Source organism: Sus scrofa, chromosome 1, assembly GCF_054392235.1.
Source record: "Sus scrofa isolate SSC_HxYL_T2T_F1_AM1 chromosome 1, Sscrofa_HxYL_maternal_Yorkshire_Landrace_v2.0, whole genome shotgun sequence".
NCBI lineage: Eukaryota > Metazoa > Chordata > Mammalia > Artiodactyla > Suidae > Sus > Sus scrofa.
The window spans coordinates 123,154,900-123,175,170 of NC_139383.1; the positions used below are offsets into that span (position 1 = coordinate 123,154,900).

Consider the following 20,271-nt stretch of genomic DNA (forward strand, 5'->3'; position numbering starts at 1 on the left):
GTCTGTTTCTGTCTTGTTACATTTGTTCATTTATTTTGATTTTAGATCCTCTGTCTGACTTTTTATATTTTTTGAGAAATCTCTATACAGTTTTATATAGTGGTTGTACCAATTTACATTCCCACCAAAAGTGTATTAGGGTTCCCTTTTCTTCATTTCCATGCCCAAACTTGTTGTTTATTATCTTTTTGATGATGGTCATTCTAACAGGTGTGAGGTTAGAGCTCACTGTGGTTTTGATTTGCATTTCCCTGATGATTAGAGTTGTTGAGCATCTTTTCATGTGTCTGCTGACCATCTGTATATCTTCTTTGGAAAAATGTCTGTTCGGGTCCTTTGCCCATTTGTGTTTTTTTTTTTTTTGGTGTTTTTTTTTTTTTGATGTTGAGTTGTATGACTTTTGTACCCCTTGTCAGATATATCATTTGCAAATATCTTCTATTTTGTAGGCAATCCTTCCTTATTTGTGTATCACATTATAACATGGTAATGGTAATTAATCATGCACCTTCTGCTCATTGCTTCTTTTGCCATCTAGTGGGGCACTTAGCCACAGGATGTAATTCATATATCAATGCCTGGTTTTCTCAATTTTGTAAGATATTCAAGATCATTAGTAAACTTCTCTGTCTCTGTAACAGTATCTGGTACAGTATTTGGAAGTGGTTAAATAACAAGATCCTAAAAGTCATTTCCAGTTATGACATTTGATGTCTGTCTAAATGAACATGTTACTTATCCATCTCAGCTTGCTATCCGGTTCCATGCATGACAGGAATGGGAGAAAGAATTTCAATGGAAAAGGAGGAACGGCATTGGATGGGCAGAATTCCTACAAAAAAATTGATTGGAGAGTGAGGCACCCCTAGTCATCCCCAGTGACCCAAGCCATACACTCTGGAATCTTTTGGTGTTCCTTCCTCTTCTCTCTCTTGGCCACCCATAATCAGTCATTCTTACATCCTCTGAGACTTCTGTGGGGCTCTGACTAGTGTTCCCACTTTCAGTGTCTCTCTGCTCAGTGATCAAGCCAGATGAAGCACAACTTATATACCCACCCACCCCCATTGCTCAGGAAGTGCCAGCACAAACCCCCCTCAAACAGCTATTCAGGGCTCTGCAGTGCCTTGCCTCATGATCTCCAGCACTCTCTGCCCAGTATTCTTCAGCATAAACCTCTGCATCAGCCAGCTGACCTCCTAGTCACTTTGAGTGTTTTGAACTCATGACACTCATTTCCACCTCTGCAACTTACTCATGCTCTACCTTCCAGCAGAATATCTTTTCTGCATTTTCTCCAACCAAACCCAACCTATCCTTAACACTGAGCTAAAATGTTCCCTTTTCCATAGGGCTTTCCCTGGCATCAGAAGCCCTCAGAGGCCTCTTCTGCTTATTCTGCCATGTCTTTACAGTGTCATTTCACTTTATTCCACCTGCCTTATGGCACCCCACCAAGATTGTAATGTCCACCTGGGCACTTGTGCCTCTTTCTAGTCCATGCTGAAACAATATTTGATGAACGATATTAAAATATCCAAACATAAGCAGGAAAAAAAATCCTGCATACAATGCTTTTTCAAGACAAAAAGTTAGTTCAGGGGTAGGAAGTAAAAAGCAGGAAGTTGGGAGCTCCTGATAGGGCTCAGTGGAAACAAATCTGACTAGCATCCATGAGGACGCAAGTTTGATCCCAGGCCTCACTCAGTGGTCTAAGGATCAGGCATTGCTGTGAGCTACAGTATAGGTCGCAGATGCGGCTCAGATCTGGTGTTGTTGTGGCTGTGATATAAGCCAGCGGCTGCAGCGCTGATTTGACCCCTAGCCTGGGAACCCCCATATGCCTCAGGGGTAGCCCTATAAAGCAAAAAAGAAAAAAGAAAAGCAGAAGTGTAATTTCTATGACATACCAATTGGGACTGCTAGGAAGTTCCCACTGGAGCCCCAAGACCCCTATGACAAGCCGATTACTGGACACAATGTGAAACCTAACAAGATAAAGCAACTATCAGAAACTGAAATGCTGGAGATGGCAAGAGAGAGTAATAACCCCACATATTTTATTTCATTTGCCCTTTTCAAATCTCTTATGTATCTACTGTCTCTTTAAAGTAGAATCTCAAATACTTGTTTCAAAGAGTCTCAAAATACTTGTTCAGTAAGTATGTAAAAACCAAGCCTTTTCAGAAAAGCAGTGATGGTTAGGGATTCCTTAGTGAAATATTGGCAAATGTGCGCAGCCTAGGGACTTACTGGGGACCCTGTAATTCTTGCACATAGTCTTCAACATCAGCATTGTCCAAAGAAGGAAATAATGAACGTATCTTGTATCTACCTTTTGTGTTTCAGTATTTGCAGAATTAATGGATACTAAAAGAACACTTTCTATCCTAATAGAGTTCCTGACATGTTTTAAAGTTCAAAGGAGTTCCTTGGGAAACATTGTCATGGATTTAGGAATAAAGTCTGCAGGAAATGCTGACTATCTTTAGGGTATGTCTCCTTAGGGTAAGGTGACCACAGGAAATACAAAGACTGGCTATCACCTACGTGATGTTTGCTTTGTGCCATTTCATGCTAAGTACGCTACCTGTATTACTTCGTCATTATCCCATTAACTTATGATCTCCTTGGGAGGGAAGTATTATTACCTCCATTTTATGGATGAGGAAATCGAGATTGGGAAAGGCCAAGGAATTTTCCCAATGTTACATGATAAAAATAAAGGAGACAAAACCAGGATTAGATCCCAGCTCTGTCTTAGAAGACGTTACATATTGGACAGAGCAAGAGGTGATCAGAAGCAGCCAATGTCCCCAAGAAGTCATGGAAAATTTCATGGTGGATGCTGGGTTTTCCACAGGAAGTGAGGTGGGGCACTAGTTTTCCTATCTGCTTATTGAGAGTAAAGGGCAGTGGAGGAATGTTGAAGGGTTTGGAAAACCCAGGCAGCAGCCATCTGATACCAGCCCACCTGTATAAAGGGCCTCACTGTAGACCAGATATACGGTCTGAGAAACTGAGGTTGACGCTCATGAGGAAGTCTCCCTGTACAGCCTTCTTTTTGTGCCAGGACAAGTGGCTTTTCTGGTGACAACAAATGTGGTCACTGTGGTTCCTAAAAATACCCAACACTTGTACTTTTTCATGAAAGCTTCCCATGACCTAGAGAAAATTCCTCTTCAGCCCCATTTCTCTTCCTGTCTCAAAGATCTGTGAGGTATGTTGGTGATTAAGTGTGATTTTTTCCGTTTATGTAAAATCTATTTTATTGATTTCTGTTTGCTTGATTTCTAGCTCCCCTTGCATAAACAGCTTCCGTGAGTTGACCAAAAGCTCGCCAGGGAAGACTAGACCTGAAAGCGGAGTTAAACTTATTCCTTTCTTGCTCTCTTTTGCTCTTTTCTTCCCTCATAGCACCTCCCAATTTTGGGCATCAGCAGAAGGCACACTGATGCCCCTAATACTGACCAAACCTGCCTATTCCTGGGAGAGAGTGGGCTGAGAGAACGGTGCTGTGCACCTTTTCTACACCAACAAACAACACCCATGAGCCACATGGATTTCTTGTGGAGCTGGCCAACATTTAGGGGACTCAGCATCCATATCTATTCTCAACACCAAGACGCAAGAAGTCGAACAATTCCGCCTCTCCCTCCCAGCCGCGTGTGCCCCCTTTACTGAACCAGAGCCAAAGCAGTAACACAGGGGACTATTCTAAAGTGCCCCAGTACTCCCAAAGCATACCTGGCTTGTATTTATTTATTATTGTCCTTTTAAAAACTTATCTAGGGAGCCAATATCCTCCTTTAATCCAGCAATGCCAGTTTGGGTCATGTTTGCCATGTGCCATGCAAGTAACAACATGAATCATGTATGACAATTTACCTTATGTTGCTGGGGGGGGGATCTTCTTAGAAATAGATAAGGAATATCTATCTATCTTTCTACCTATAATTTAAATATAGTTGATTTACAGTGTGTCAATTTCTGCTGTACGGCAAAGTGATTCAGTTATATCTACATATACATTCTTTTTAATATTCTTTTCCATTATGATTTGTCTTTGGATATTGAATATAGTTCCCTGTACTATACAGTAGGACCTTATTGTTAGGGATATATTTTGAATGAAAAATATTCTTCAGTAGATAATTTGTCGTGAAATAGTACAAATATTCATAAAACAGAAGTCAGGGAGGTCCCACTGTGGCTCAGCAGGTTAAGAAACTGACATAGTGTCCATGTGGATGTTGGTTCAATCCCAGGCCTGGTTCAGTGGGTTAATGATCTAGCATTGCTGCAAGCTACAGTATAGGTCACAGATGTGGCTTGGATCTGTGTTGCTGTGGCTGTGGTATAGGCTGGCAGCTGTAGCTCCAGTTTGACCCCTAGCCTGGGAACTTCCATAAGCCGCAGATGTGGCTGTAAAAAGAAACAACAACAACAAGAACAACAACAACAAACAAACAGAAGTCAGCATTAAAAGAACATATCTGTGGTAGTATTAACATTTTACATAAACTGACTTTTTTTGGGGGGGAGTGGATGTATATGTTTTTATCAGACACACCCCTGCATACATATGTTATAAATAATCTCATTTAGTCCCAATAATAACCTGAGGGGTAGGGAAACTGCTGTTTTTGTCTAAGGAAACCTTACAGTCAACAAAATTACATAATTTGCCTGAGGACATACACTAGGGAAAAGATCTTTTTGAACCCCAAAATTATCATTCCTGTCCAAAGTTCATGTTCCTTCATTGACATAAACAGCCATTAACTGTACCTGAGCGAAATAAGTAGTTTGTCCAGATCTGTATTTCAGAGTCTGTCCTTCAAAAAATCGAAGTGTAGCAAGCAAAGAAACCAAATCAGCAAATACCTCTCACTGGGATTTGGCATTCACTTTTCCACCCATTCCTCCAGGTGCACATACATTAGAAAATTCTGAGTGCCGTGTAGGGTATCTGGTGTAGCAGGGATGCAAAGAGCCAGACACAGACACAGAACCTCTCCAACTCAGAGATGAGTAGGTAAGGAAGGAGCTAAGGACTGGTAAGAAGCACAGGAAAAGTACAGATGAAGTGATGTGCTGTCACTTAATGTTAGAAGCTTGTTATTCATGAATAGTTTAAGTATTTATGCCCAGGAAAAGTGTCCATGGAGATGTAGCCTTACTATTTTGACATTTAAGTCTCCCCGAAATTCTTGCATTGTTTGATTAATACAGAAAACTATTGAACTACTTGACAGAACACTATTAACTCTGAGATACATTAGTATTATTACACACACACGTGTATAACAGATTGACCTCATGAGGCACTTAAAATAATAGAAGATCAGGATTTCTTTTCTTATATTGCCAGAAATAAAACTGTTTGCATGCTGTTACCTCAATCAGTTTTTCCAGGGTATAGGATGGGAAAAGAAAAGGACCACAATCTTGCATGTGAGAATTAGATTTATAATAGCCAGGTCTCCAGTAAACAGTTGATCCCGAACAGCAGGCTAGATCTTCACATTCTCTCCATTTATTCTTTTCTGGTGAGAATATTTTGTCCTTATAGAGTGCAGTTAAGGACACCTTCAAGGCAGAGTCACAAACTGGTGGTCCATGGCTGAGGATAGTCTATGAGTAGGATTGACTCAAAGATGTGTTTGATTTGGCCTACATGGTGATTTTTTTTTTTCAGGAATTGTTGCTAGTATTTAAAAAATAGAAAAAGTACATGCAGAACTCTGGATTTCTGACTATTCTTGAAAAACTGGAAAATCAGATAAAAACCTTACCCATTCCTTCCTGGTCACAATGGAGAGGATCTGGCTGGAAGATGCTCCCTGAGAAAGGGCATACACTGCTTGCTTCCTCCCGGACCATCCCATCCTCACTTCTCTTAGATAGTTCACCTGCTTGGTCTCAATAAACCTTGGGGCTATTGGCTCCCATCTTAAGTTCTGGGAAGAGAAATCCATTTAGACTTTGGGGCCAGTGACTTCCTGGCCCCATAGATACCAAGGTGATAACACACCTGGGCTGAGATTCAGGACAGACTCCCAGCTCCTAGAGGAAGGTGTGTGGCTACCTTCAAGTGAAATACTAACAATGGGAAACGCTTTACCTAAAGAGATAGTAATTGGAAGACCAAAAAATATAATCTCCATTCTTGAGAAGAAGGTCACTTCAGGGCTTGCCAGAGGCTCTTCTTTCTCCCCTCTAAGAATTTTGTCTTGTGTAACTGGAGAGGAAGGAGAACAAATCCCAATCCGTCAGTACACCAATCCCTGCAAACCTTTGCCCTCCAGCCTGTGCTGTAGGTATGTGTTGACCAGAAACCCCACATCCTACTCCATCTGCCTCTCTATACCTATTTATTTTACATGACTTTTGTCCATTGGAACATGTAATAATAATAATAATAATAACAGCAGCAGCGGCGAAAACAAGTACAATTCATTGAGTGTTTTCCAAGAGCTAAGCATGTTCCATACATCAGCCTATCAGTTCCTCTTACTGTCTCCATTTTACAAAAGGGAAATGAAGCTTAGAGAGGTTAGGAGGTCAGGAGAATTCCTCATGTGCACATAGGCAGTAAGTGCTAAGGCCCAGGTTTGATTGCACCTAATTTTGACCACTGGATGGGTGAATGAGCAAACATTTACAGCATGTATACTGTGGGCTAGGCACTCTTGCATTCATTATTTCCATAATTCCTCTCAATGCTTAATCCCCAGAGTTCCAGAGTGGCTCAGCAGAAACAAATCCCACTAGGAACCATGAGGTTGCGGGTTCAATCCCTGGCCTTGCTCAGTGGGTTAAGGATCTGGTGTTGCCATGAGCTGTGGTGTAGGTTGCAGATGTGGCTCAGATCTGGCATTGCTGTGTCTGCGGTGTAGGCCAGCAGCAACAGCTCCAATTAGACCCCTAGCCTGAGAACCTCCATATGCCATGGGTGTGGCCCTCAAAAATACAAACAAACAAACAAAAACAAACAAACAAAAAACAAAAAAAACCCTTAATCCCTATTTTTAAAAGTGGAGGACTGGATGGCTTAACAAAAAAATCATATAGCAAATAAGTAGCAGAATCTGAATCTGGAGCCAGCTTTTCTGATTCCCAGCCTTGTGTTGCTGCTGACAACTGCTGCTGTCTCCGTGGAGCTACTTGGTTTCTTTATTGGGACAGAATGCCTATTTATGCATGGTTTTCCAGTCAGTTAGATTTCCAATTGGAAAATAAAACTTTCTCAGTTGTAACAAAAATAGTCACCAAGAACCAAGACTGAAACCTGGACATTCCAGTTAAAAATAAATTATTGGGTTGCATGTAGCCTGAGATGATATCAGGGCATGATCAATCACCTCTCAAGAATCAGCTGTACTTCAAGAGAGGTGTTATTACAGACTCATTAAAAAAAGAGAAGAATCTGAGATTTGAGAATTAGGTGAATGGGCAAATGACCAATCTCCTTGCTCTCTGGGTAGAAAAGAGTACCATGAACCAACACAGGCCCAGAAATGAGAGGTGGCTAAATTCTGCTATTTCCATGAGGCTTAAAAGACTTATACAAGGCATTCAGACCCTCAATTCATCCCAGATAACATTGGCTTATACAAGAGCTTGGTTATGATCCCAGGTATAGAATAAGAAACTAATTATATATTAAGGTATGTGTATTCATATTAGGATAACGATGGGGCTGAGTGTGCTGGGTGTGGATGAGGTGGGGGTGGGGTTGCTTAGGACAATTCTCTCTTTATTTGAGAGTGGCCCAACAATGTCAAGTATACTTTGGATCACTCTCAATCTGGAAGAACCCTGAAGATGGAGGAGTTGAGGCACTGATGTGTTTCTTAGATGCATTTCAGGGCCTACAGTTCCCAAAATATTTTCCACAGATCATCACTTCCATGACGTGCTCCTCACAAGTTGGGGTTTATGGTCAAGTAAATCTGGGGACAACTTTGTATTCTAGTTCCCTGTTAGAGAGTTACAATGAACATTAAAGGCTCTGATAATTCCTACCGTTGAGAAAATTGCTTAACTTGGTTGAACTCAGTATTTCCAAAGCATATTTGAGAAGGACAGCATTTTTTTTTTTTCCGTGTAATTCTTGTTTGCGTTTTATGGAACTGGTATTCTTCAGAAAACATTTTGAGCAACTTCCTAAAACACTTGGAAGGGATAAATTCCACTGAGTAAGCTCCTTTGAGGGAAGTAGAGGGATAAAGAAAATATGCCTGAACATGTAAAAAATTTTCAGCTACAAAGAGCATGTTATAAAATACGAAAGTTTGTGTCCTTCCCACCCTAGATTTTGTATTTTATTTTCTAAAGGTCATTGTTATCAATACTTCATGGTTCATTCTGTTAAAATCTATACAAATGGAAGTATTTTATATATAATATTTTTTGTCTGCTTTTTCATTTCATAGATTCTTTCTATATCAGCATATAAAGATTGGCCTCATTATCTTTAATGTCTGCATAAGACTCCATTGCAGTGGTGCACCCTGATTTCTTTAACCAATCACTTGTTGATAGAGGCATAGGTTTTTGAGGTAGGTCTCCTCCTAAGAAAGTTTCAGAGAGAGTCTAAACCATGTGGGCTAATTTTAGGATGAGAGGGACCACGGCCTCAAATCCTTTTGGGTCTTAACTGACCATCCCAGGCCAATCTATCAGAACAGCTGAGGTGGAGGAGCACATTTTGCTGGCCTATTTTCTTTTAAAACAATTGCTTTGCTTTGCAAGGACAGTGAACATAGCAGTGTAACCTCAGACATGCAATAAGGTGTCCACTAGATACATGGAGTTGCTACTAGGATCTTTCAGCCTCTTGATCAATTCTACTTCTTATCAAATAATGAAAACATCTTGCAGTACATATTGTTACTAAAGAGAAACTAACCGACCCTGCTTCTGGAAAGTAGAAATCAAAGATACTTTCCCTTGGAGAGTAATGAAAATAGCAAGTTTTCTGAGTCTAAATGGAAATGCAAGGGTTACAAGCAGTTTTGTTTGGCAGAATCAAATTTGGCTTTATGAGTCTGTGGCCCTAAGATCAGTGACTCAGAACAGACTTTCCTTCTCAGGTCCTTTGGAACTCTGAAATTTCCCAAGTTAGTCTGGCCCCTCATGTTCATTGCTGGTAAGGGAAGCCTACAGGAAAATCCTTCAGTTGATACTGACTCAAGGCCTAAGGTCATGAAGGGAACCAGCCTCATGTGTAGAGAGCATGGGATTTCCTAATCACTCATGGTCACACATCCCATGTGGAAGAAAGGGAGCAGAGAGCTGTTCTTGAGAGTGAGTGCTCTTCGCCATGGCACCCACATTCATCAATCTTCTTTTCTCAGTTTTCCACTTCACCACAATCATTTCTGGCTGGTGATATCCCTAGGCAACTTAGCAGAAGTAAATGCAAACCCATTTTGGTAGAACAACTCCACAGTTCAGGCCATTCAGATTTCCTACACTCAGTAATCAGCCTTCCTGGAGAGTTTACAGTACAAATTTACAAAGCCTTAAGGAAGTGATTCTTTGTGAATAAGTCAGTGCATAAAATAAGGAGAATGATTAGCAACGCCAAAACTTCAGATGCTGGAACTAACACACCATAAAATACTGTAAATATGTTAGGCTTTAGTGAGTCAAATAGATTTTAAAAAATAAACACATAAGAGAAACGAAGAGGAATTAAGTATTAGAACCAAATATAACTCTAGAAGTGAAAACATGTTAAAGAAACTGAAGACTTAAGGCATATATTAAACAAAAGACTAGTTGTAACTGAATTAGAGAATTAGTGAATCAAAAGACAGATTTGAGAACATTACACAAAGTTCATTATGGAGACATTGGAATAGATTTATGGTTAAAAAACAAAACAAAAAAAAAGAGTATCAAGCATATATACAAATGTAATAGGAATTCTTTTTTTTTTTTTTTTTTTTTTTGGTCTTTTTGCCATTTCTAGGTCTGCTCCCACGGCATATGGAGGTTCCCAGGCTAGGGGTCTAATCGGAGCTGTAGCCACCGGCCTATACCACAGCCACAGCAACGCAGGACCCGAGCCGCGTCTGCGACCCACACCACAGCTCATGGCAACGCCGGATCCTTAACCCACTGAGCAAGGCCAGGGATCGAACCCGCAACCTCATGGTTCCTAGTCAGGTTCATTAACCACTGCGCCACGACGGGAACTCCCATAATAGGAATTCTAAAAGGAAAAAAATAGAGTCTGGGGGAGAGGTAGGATGATAAAGTGGAGAATTTTCCAGAATTGATGAAAATTGCAAATCTTTAAATTACAGATCAACAATGAGTCTTGAGCACTACAAAGAAAATAAATTCAACCCTAATAATATTATAGTGAAATTTCAGGAAAACAAAAGAGAAACTCATAATAGTAGTCAGAGAAATACAGATTATTAAGGACAAACATTAAACCAATTACAGACTTAGCAACAGCAATAATAAAGACATTGGGGGGTTTCTTAGTGGCACAGTGGGTTAAGGATCTGGCATTGTCACTGTGGCTTGAGTTCAGTCCCTGCCTGGGAACTTCCACTTGCCACAGGTGTGGCCAAAAAATAAACAATTTTTTTTTAAGACATTGGGATGTCCCCTGTATAATGCTAAGCAAAACCAATCATCACCCAAAAATTTATCAGTTAATTTATCACTGAACCTTGAGAGTGAAAGAAAGACATAGTCAGGCAAAGATGAACAAGTTTATTCCCCACAGCCCTTCCCGAGACATTTCCTAAAGAAAGGTTTGTTGTTGTTGTTTTTTGTTTTTTTTTTTCTTACTGCACAAGGAAGACTACACCTGAAAGAAAGTGATAGATGGATGCAGTAATAATTAGCAAATAGCTGGCAAATAATGGTAAATTTAAATAAATATTCACTTGTAAAATACCAATAATATGAATAACTAGTGTAGAATATTAGATAATAATGGTATAAGATGGAGTGGTCAATTATAATTAGGCTTTTAAAAAGATTTTGTTTAGAAGAAAATAGATGTTGATTCTCTTTAAACTTTGCTAATGCAAGAATACTTTTTTTTTTTTTTTTTTTGTCTTTTTAGGGCCATACCCACAGCATATGGAGGTTCCCAGGCTAGGGGTCCAATCGGAGCTTCAGCTGCCAGCCTACACCACAGCTCACAACAATACCAGATCCCCAACCCACTGAGGGAGGCCAGAGATCAAACCCGCAACCTCTTGCTTCCTTGTCGAATTCGTTTGCGCTGTGCCACGACAGAAACTCCAAGAAAACTTTTTTTTTTTTTTTTAAGGAAGGGTAAATACTTAAAGAATAGGAAGAGTAATCAGGACAAAAGGGAGAAATAAAGAAAGCTGCTCAACTCAATGGGAGAATATAACAAAGGTTGAGGCAGAAACTACTAAGTGGAGATCAAAGAAACCACATTAGAAATTAAAGAAAAGATAGCACCACAGTACAGTAGAGATTTTTTTTAAGCCATAAGCAAACTATGAGAAATCATTTCAAAATTACTGCTTTCACTTCTATTAATTTCTAAAGATTACATTTGAAAACCAAAAAGTACATTTTCCTATAAAATAAATTGCCAAAATGGAATTAAGAATAGAAAAATCTAAATTAGACATAGCTTTAGAGAAATCTTCTCTCACACATCTCTCTCCTTTTTCTGTCTTTTTCAGTACACATGCTAAGTAATCTTCAAAGAATAGAAAATCCTCATTTTTATACAAAGTGTCCAGAAAATATAAAAATAAGAAAAATATTCCAATTCATTTCATAAAGCTAATATAACTGTGGTTATAAAATTAGACATGGACAACTTAATAAAAAGAAAGTATAGCCTATATCCTTAATAAAACATTGCAAACTAAATGTTGCATGGTTATGTGGGAATTAATCTCAGAAAGGTAAAGATGATTTAACACTAAAAATATTTATTTATCAATGCAATTTTCTTTATCAATAAATAATAAACCTATATGCTTATCTCAATAGATATAGAAAGGTATTTTTTTTTTAGATTCAACAGTCATTCCTAATTAGAGCTTTCGTAAATGAGGAATAGACAGGAATTTCCTTTCTCAAGTCAAGAATGTTTACCAAGGGGAGTTCCCGTCGTGGCGCAGTGGTTAACGAATCCGACTAGGAACCATGAGGTTGTGGGTTCGGTCCCTGCCCTTGCTCAGTGGGTTAACGATCCGGCGTTGCCATGAGCTGTAGTGTAGGTTGCAGACGCAGCTCGGATCCCGCGTTGCTGTGGCTCTGGCGTAGGCTGGTGGCTACAGCTCTGATTCAACCCCTAGCCTGGGAACCTCCATATGCCGCGGGAGCGGCCCAAGAAATAGCAACAACAACAACAACAATAACAACAACAACAACAAAAGACAAAAAAAAAAAAAGAATGTTTACCAAGGAGTTCCAGTGGTGGTGCAGTGGAAATGAATCCGACTAGGAACCATGAGGTTGCGGATTTGATCCCTCGTCCTGCTCATTGGATTAGGGATCCAGTGTTGCTGTGAGCTGTGGTGTAGGTCACAGACATGGCTCAGATCTGGCGTTGCTGTGGCTGTGGTGAAGGCCAACAGCTGCAGCTCCGATTAGACCCCTAGCCTGGGAACCTCCATATGCCACGGGTGCAGCCCTAAAAGAAAGACCAAAAAAAACCTACAGAAACTATCATGTTTAATGGTAAAACATGAAAAGCAGATTTCTTAAAGTTGGGAATAGAACAAGAATGCCACAATTATGGTTTATACTTTGTACGAGAGGTTTTAACCATTATAATAAGACAGTACAGGGAAATTAAGTATTTAAAGACTAGAAAGAAAGAAAATAAAAAGTTCTCACATTCTCAGAAAAAAGTATTATCTGTGTCAGTACAGTCCAAAAAACATTTTTCAATGAGAGGAAATTTCCCTATCTATATAGTCTAGTATGGTAGTCAGTAGACGTACACAGCTCTTGAAGATATAAAATGGGTCTAGGAAGACTGAGGAACTAAATTTTTTATTTTATTTAAGTTTGATTTTAATTTAAGTAGCCACATATTGCTAGTAGCACTCAGATTTGATAGCCTTGATGTATATAGAATATCCAAGATAATATATACAATTGTTTGAATCAATAAGAAAATTACAGTTTCCTGAATGCAAGGTCAGCAGACAAAAATCGACATTGTTCCTAAACTTGAGTAATCACCAATTAAACAATATAATTTTAAAAAGGTACTATTCACAATAGGGATAATAACCATAGGTAGTGATAAATATACCAAGCAAAAATATATATGAGTGATACCAAGTAAATTATAAAACTTTGGAAAGAAATATAAAAAGCAGACCTATGAATGAAGAGCTATGCATGGATGAGAAGATTCAATATTTTAAAATGCCAATTCTGTCCAGAATACTATATAAATTCAGTGCAATTCCAGTCAAAATCTCTACAGAGTCTGTATGAAACTTGATAATGGATCCTCAAATTCATGTAGAGGAATAAAAGGCTAAAAACTGTCAAAACAATATTGAAAAAAATAACGAGGAAAAATACCAGGTAACAAAATTATTTAAAAAGCAATTATAAATAGCAAAAATATGTGGCATTGGTACAGGTTTGGATCAAGAGATCAATGGAACTAAGTCTAAATATACAAGCACGTTTACATGTGAATTGGTATATAATAGAGATAGCATCACAACCAGTGGAGACAGGACAGACTTGCCAGAAATGGTGCTGGAACAATTGGCTATCCTTCCAGATAAAGAGACACCTGCTCTACATCACACATCAAAAAATTCTAATAGTTTAAACAACTAAAACATCAAAAGCAAAATCCTAAACTGTAACTAGAAAACACAAATAGGAGTTCCCTGGTAGCCTAAGGGTCTGGCTTTGTCACTGCTATCGCTTGATCCCTGGCAACAGGAATTAAGCATGCCACAAATGTGGCAAAAAAAAAAAAACAAAACGAAAAACCCCCAAAACCCTACAAAATATCTTTAATGTCTGTTTTTGCTTTTTTATAGGGGTTTTTATCCTTTAAAGTTGGGGAGGTGTCACGATGGGGTTTTCTCCCATTGGCCTTTCCCGGTTACCTATATCAGTTCTTGTCCATTAGGAGTCTTAGGAGGTGGAAATGTCCTCTAAGTCTCATGGTTTCTTTGCCCTTCTCCTCTCATAGACTGAGTCACAGAGAGTTAGAGATTAATGTCCATCTGGGCATAGGTACACTCCCTATAGTAAACAAGACCTGTGGGGATGTTACTTTCTGGAGTCCTTAAGCCACAAATGTTAATCAATAGCCATATCATAGAATGCATCAAAGGCCAGGCTCCTACACTGACTACCTGAATTATTATTCTGCCTTAATCCTCCCTTCTAGAGTTGGAGACTCTAACTGTGGGCAGGGAAAGGGGTGGCGACCGCTCTGACTGCTTCCTGCTTAAATGGGGCGTCATTAGGGGAAAACAGGTCTCCACTCATGGACGGTCGAGTGGGCTTCGATGCAATACATTGGGTACCATTTCCATCACCATTTGAAGGTTGGTAGCTTTTAATTGGGATGTAATGAAGCAAGAAATACAATTAATTATACAGGGTCCGAATAAAAAGGTGAAAATCACAAGGATGTAATGTCTGGATTTTAAATAAATATCAGTATTCTATAACCAATAAGAAAAAGTAGAAAAATAAAACCAAACTGAGCCAAAATGTGCACAGGATATGACGAGGCAATTTCCAGAAAAAAAAAAAAACCTTAAGGCTCAGTAAATATGAAAAGATCAACTGCACTAGGAACTTGTTAAAATTGCTAGTGAACTTCTTTTTCCTATTTATCAAATGAGCAAACATAAAAGAGTTGGATGGTATCAAGGATTGGTGAGTGTATGGAAATGGGAGATCATGTTACTGCTAGTGGTATAAAGTTGAAATCGCTTTGGAAAGCAATGTTACAATGTACATAAAGATGAAGATACACATGCCCTTGGGCCACCAAACCCACATCTAGGAATGTACTCAAGAGGAACTCATGTATGGGAGACTGTACATGATGTTCATAACAGTAGTGCTGGTAATTGTGACACACTGCAAATAACAGTTCATGAGGGGAATGGATGTATAAACCTGCCATATTACACAAGAGTTAAATTGAATTACCTCCCTCTACATGTCCCCAGTTGATAAATCTCAGAAAGTGTGTGCAAGGGAGAATCTCAAATGGTAGAAGAATATCCCAGCTACGAAGCCATATATTTGCATTTGTAAAACATACAAAACAGTAACGTAGATAATCAGGGGCAGCGATAGTAAAAGTTCAAAAGCATGCTGAAGAATGAAGAGAAACCAGAGAGGTTTGATTCTAAATCCAGCTCCACAACACATTTGCCTGTAGGCAAGGTGTGTTACCACACTAAGCCTCCATATCCTCGTCTGTAAAATAAGAACAATTCCCTTATTTTGTTAGATTTTTCCAGGACTAAAGTGAGTGTTAACACCCTTGCTATCTTTGTCCGCATCACGTAGCTATTTGGAACAAGAGTACCTTCCGCTTCAGGCCCTTTTACCCCCTCTTGAAGGCACAGGGCAAGAACCCACTTAGGACCTCATGTTTGGCTCTTGGACTTTCTTAAAGTGACAGAACACCCATGTGCAGTAGTACAGCTCCATGAAAGGCAGAATATTGAACATAAATCACAAGTAGATAAAAGAAGCAGGTGGAGTTGGCTGAGGATTTTCTCTCTGATATCCTGCTGTGGTAGAAAGAGCATTTGACAGGATTCATTGATTGATGGAGTCCCGTTTATTTATGGATTGAATTCTGTAGTTGGTGCTAGGGAAAGGCACAGCACAATGACAAGGAGAGGACAAAGCAGCTGTTTTTAAATATCTCAAAGACTCTCAAGTAAAAGACGGAAGGATGGAGGGCTAAGGGAGCCAGCATGTAATGAGCATCCTGTGTCAGGAATTTTTTTTTTTTTTTTTGTCTTTTTTGCCATTTCTTGGGCTGCTCCCGCAGCTTATGGAGGTTCCCAGGGTAGGGGTCTAATCAGAGCTGTAGCTGCCAGCCTATGACAGAGCCACAGCAATGCGGGATCTGAGCCGCGTCTGCAACCTACACCACGGCTCACGGCAACGCCGGATCGTTAACCCACTGAGCAAGGGCAGGGATTGAACCTGCAACCTCATGGTTCCTGGTCAGATTTGTTAACCACTGCGCCACGACAGGAACTCCTTTTACATATAGTATATATTTAATGTGCAATTTGAAACCCGTATACCATGGGCCCACATGCAGAGGCCTTCACCTCACACCCCTCCACCTGGGTTGAGTAGTCTTTTCTGCTTAGGAGCACAACTGATGGTCTGGTCTCATCAGGTACTCATCAGTTTAACTCATACAGTCTCCCACAAGAAAATCAGTGCCAAGTCGTGGCTTCAATCTATGGAAATGTTAAAGCAGAGTGTGATTTACTATCTATCAAGGATGTTGCTGAGGAAATCCAGCAATGAGTGGAAGCATGTGGAGAGCATGTGTTCTAGAATAAGAAAGAAATCCATATTCACTACTTTCCTGGCTTTAGCCAGTTACTTCATCTCCTTGAGCCCTCATTTCTCCAACTGTTTGTGGAAGATAATAAAGCCTTCGTAATGCAGCTACTGTAAGGATTAAATAAATGTAAAGAGGCCAACAAATGGTAGGTTCTTGACACATGCTCCCTAACTTTGCAGCTCAATGCTTATTAACCTCTTCGCTGTGATGGGGAAGATGCATTGCAGACCTCCCTGGCATCAGCAAAGGCAGAAAGGCCTACATATCCTAATGTCTAAAAGGTCAAATTAGAGCTAGTTCTTTAGCTTATGACTTAAATGTCTTAAATCGCAGTCTATGAAGAATTTTTCATGGACCTTCCCTTCTCTTAATGCTACCTATAGCCCTTATCAGTCATTTATACCACAGTGTGAATGAGCTTGAGATCATACCCTTTAGAGGAGGTGCCTTTTTTTTTTTTTTTTTTTTAATTCTTTCAGCTATTCCTTGTCTTTTGATTGGACCATTTAGGCAATATACATTTTTGTTTGTTTGTTTGTTTTGCCTTTTTAGGGCCACACCCACAGCAGGCTAGGGGTCAAATCGGAGCTGTAGTTGCCAGCCTATGCCACAGTAGTGCCAGATCTGAGCTGTGTCTGCGACCTACACCACAGGTCATGGCACTGCTGGATCCTTTAACCCGCTGAGCAAGGCCGGGGATCGAACCCTTATCCTCATGGATACTAGTCAGGTTAGTTACTGCTGAGCTACAGCGGGAACTCCTAGAGTAGTTTTTGAGAGGAAGTGGGAAAATGGCATCAGACTCCCAGCCGCTGGGGAGAAACTAATTTCACAAATTTGAAGGACCTTTGAGTCCTGATATACTCTCATCTCTTTAGTACTCCCTTTGCCCCATGCCTTACCAACACTCGAAACTTTTTGCTAGAGAAAGCAAGGCAAAGTGCACTTTTTCTAAAGAGCAGAAACAATTACTTTGGATAACCTTGGAGCAAATCCTTATAGATTTATTAAAAATTAAAATTTTAATTTACATGTATATTAAAAAAAATGTAGTTTAGCAGAAATTTCTTGTTTACACATCCCCAGAAGCCTTAACAAAATTCAAGATTTTAATCACAACTAAAGATTTCATCAGAGTTTGTTTTAGAAAATGTATGTATGATATATATAAAAATCAAACATTTTGGGCAATGATTATCTTTAGCCAGAAAATAGAAAGTTTAATTTTTCAACATACAGTATTAAGATATTATTTCTTTAGCTCCCACCTTGGATAGCAAGGGGAAACACTTTACTCTTTGCAAGAGTAGAATAGTGAATGGCTAAAAGCCATTTTCATTGTCTCAACTCATACGGGATGGGGTTATGAAATAGGTTCTCATTAAGAAATAAAGAGGGGTTTAACTTTTTTTTTTTTTTTTGGTTACAAAATATGTAGATGTTTTAGTTCACTTCCTCTTCTGTATTATCTGCAGAGCACTCAGAATAGTACTTGAATTTGTTCACTTCTGTGTACCATAGGTTCCCCAGAGGATGAAGTCTGGCTGAGGTAACAACTCTCCCCTTTGGAATTGAATTGTCAAGTAATAATGACCCCAGGGTTTCTATCTCCCAATAAGTGGTGACTAGAATCAGAAGAATCTTGGAATTTTATTTTATCTCTTTTCCTTCCAACGCCCTTCCCCTCCACCCTGCTCCCACCTAACTAAGTCATGTGAATGAGAGGTGAGAATGGTCAAGAGGGAATGTAAGAAATTGCTCATAACACCTTGAAAACATTTGAATGAATCAGGTAAAAAGAGGTTTTCAGAGACCGAGAAACTTACTACTCTCTCTCTCATTTTCTACTAGTTTGAGTTCATGTTCATTTCTCAGTCTTGGCTTTTTCTCCTGAATTATTATGTATTTACCCAAAGCAAGGAACTTTTTTTTAAAAAATTGAGGTATAATTAGCATATAACAATATATTAGGTTCAGGTGTACAACATAATGATTCAGTATTTGTTTACATAATGAAACGAACACCTCAGTAAATCTAGTTAATGTCCATCACCACACGCATTTTTTTTCTTGTGGTGAGAACTTTTAAAATATACTCTCTCAGCAATTTTCAAATAATGCAATACAATATTATTAAATCTAGTCACTATGCTATACATTGCCAAATAACTTTTTTTTTTTTTGGTCTTTTTTCCTTTTATAGGGCCCCTCCTGTGGCATATTGAGGTTCCCAGGCTAGGGGTCTAATCGGAGCTGTTGCCACCAGCCTATGCCAGAGCCACAGCAATGCAGGATCTGAGCTGTGTCTGCAAACTACACCACAGGTCACGGCAAAACTGGATCCTTAACCCACTGAGCAAGGCCAGGGTTCAAACCTGCAACCTCATGGTTCCTAGTTGGATTTGTTAACCACTGAGCCACGACAGGAACTCCTAAAGAACTTTTAATGTACAAAGTTTATGGGCAATTATCTATAATCTAAAGAAAAATAAAATTATTTGTTCCCGGAGTAGGGAATCTTAGAGCAGGTTTTTGTTGTTGGTTTTTAAAGTAAGTTATAATCAGCAGTTTCTGCACATGAAAATATACATTAAATTTTCTTATCACAAAGAGTTTGAACCCAGCTAAAAATTCAGGGTCCAGAAAATGCTGGATCATGCAGCAGGATGAAAGCCTACAGTCCATGCCACTTAAGTAAACCTTTCTAGTTTTTTATTAAAAGCTGTGCAAATGTCCAGACAAAATCCACCCTTCCTTTATATCTGGAAGGTTTTTTATAACTAAATAAAACTCTTTAGAGATTAGCTGGAGTTAAATAGAGGAGGGGAAAATGAAATAAACTCAAACTGGACCATTGCACAATACACAGTTTCTACCTAATATATTAATGCAATACCAATTTAGTAAAAATCAAGTGATCTGACAACACAAACTTTGCCAAACTCCTGTGATATTAAGCTATTTCTTGGCATCCATATTTATTGACTGTCAATACTTCAAGTCACTAAATCACCTCAATGTTTGTGTTAAACAAACTCGAGTATAAAGCAATTAACCAACCAAGAAAAATTTCTAACAGCTGTCATTTAATTACAAAGCCATCCTAGAGCCCAAGTAGATCCCTGAAATGAAGAAGGTACTTCATGCCCTCTCTTCCACTCTCATCCCCCTTTGTGGATAAACGAATTGAGTAAACAGAAACCTCAAAGTTACGGCCACCAAGCAGCCAAACAGTCTGGAAGTAACTTACTATTTCCTGGAAGACATGAGTCTAATGATGAACTTAAACAATGGTAAAACTCTTTACCACCAGGAAGGTTACAAGTGAGGCGTTTTTGGGTCAGAATTCAGGAAATCAGAAAGTACTTACAATCATTATAAACGTGCCCAAGAACTCGGAGAGCATTTCTTTAGCTAAGCTGTTCTTCAAGACCAGTCTCTGCTTCAAGCTTTTTTTCTTTTGTTCCATCTCAGGCTGCATCTTGGGTCTTCTCCAACGACCACTGTTTTCTGCTATACCTGCCTCTGGTCCCTACTTCAATGGCATATGAAATAGAAGTTTTGACAGCTACTCACTGATTCCTGGAGGTGCTTCCAGCTACTCACGAGATTCACTGGGTGTCTAAATCCAGTTCCAATTAGAGCCTGTGGCTCTAATCCTCTTGTGGTGAAATCATTATCCCCCGTTTGCTGCTGTTTAT

At 39.3% G+C, this 20,271-nt stretch overlaps 1 protein-coding gene across 1 annotated transcript in view; it reads right to left on the reverse strand.

Moving 5' to 3' along the window:
- AQP9 (aquaporin 9) overlaps positions 1-20,055 on the reverse strand; it is a 50,079-nt gene extending 30,024 nt beyond the window's left edge. Inside the window, exon 1 of the mRNA NM_001112684.1 lies at positions 19,941-20,055. Coding sequence (NP_001106154.1) covers positions 19,941-20,051 — 111 coding nt within the window. The 5' untranslated portion in view covers positions 20,052-20,055. The remainder of the gene's footprint in view (positions 1-19,940) is intronic.
- Positions 20,056-20,271: the final 216 nt, after the last annotated feature.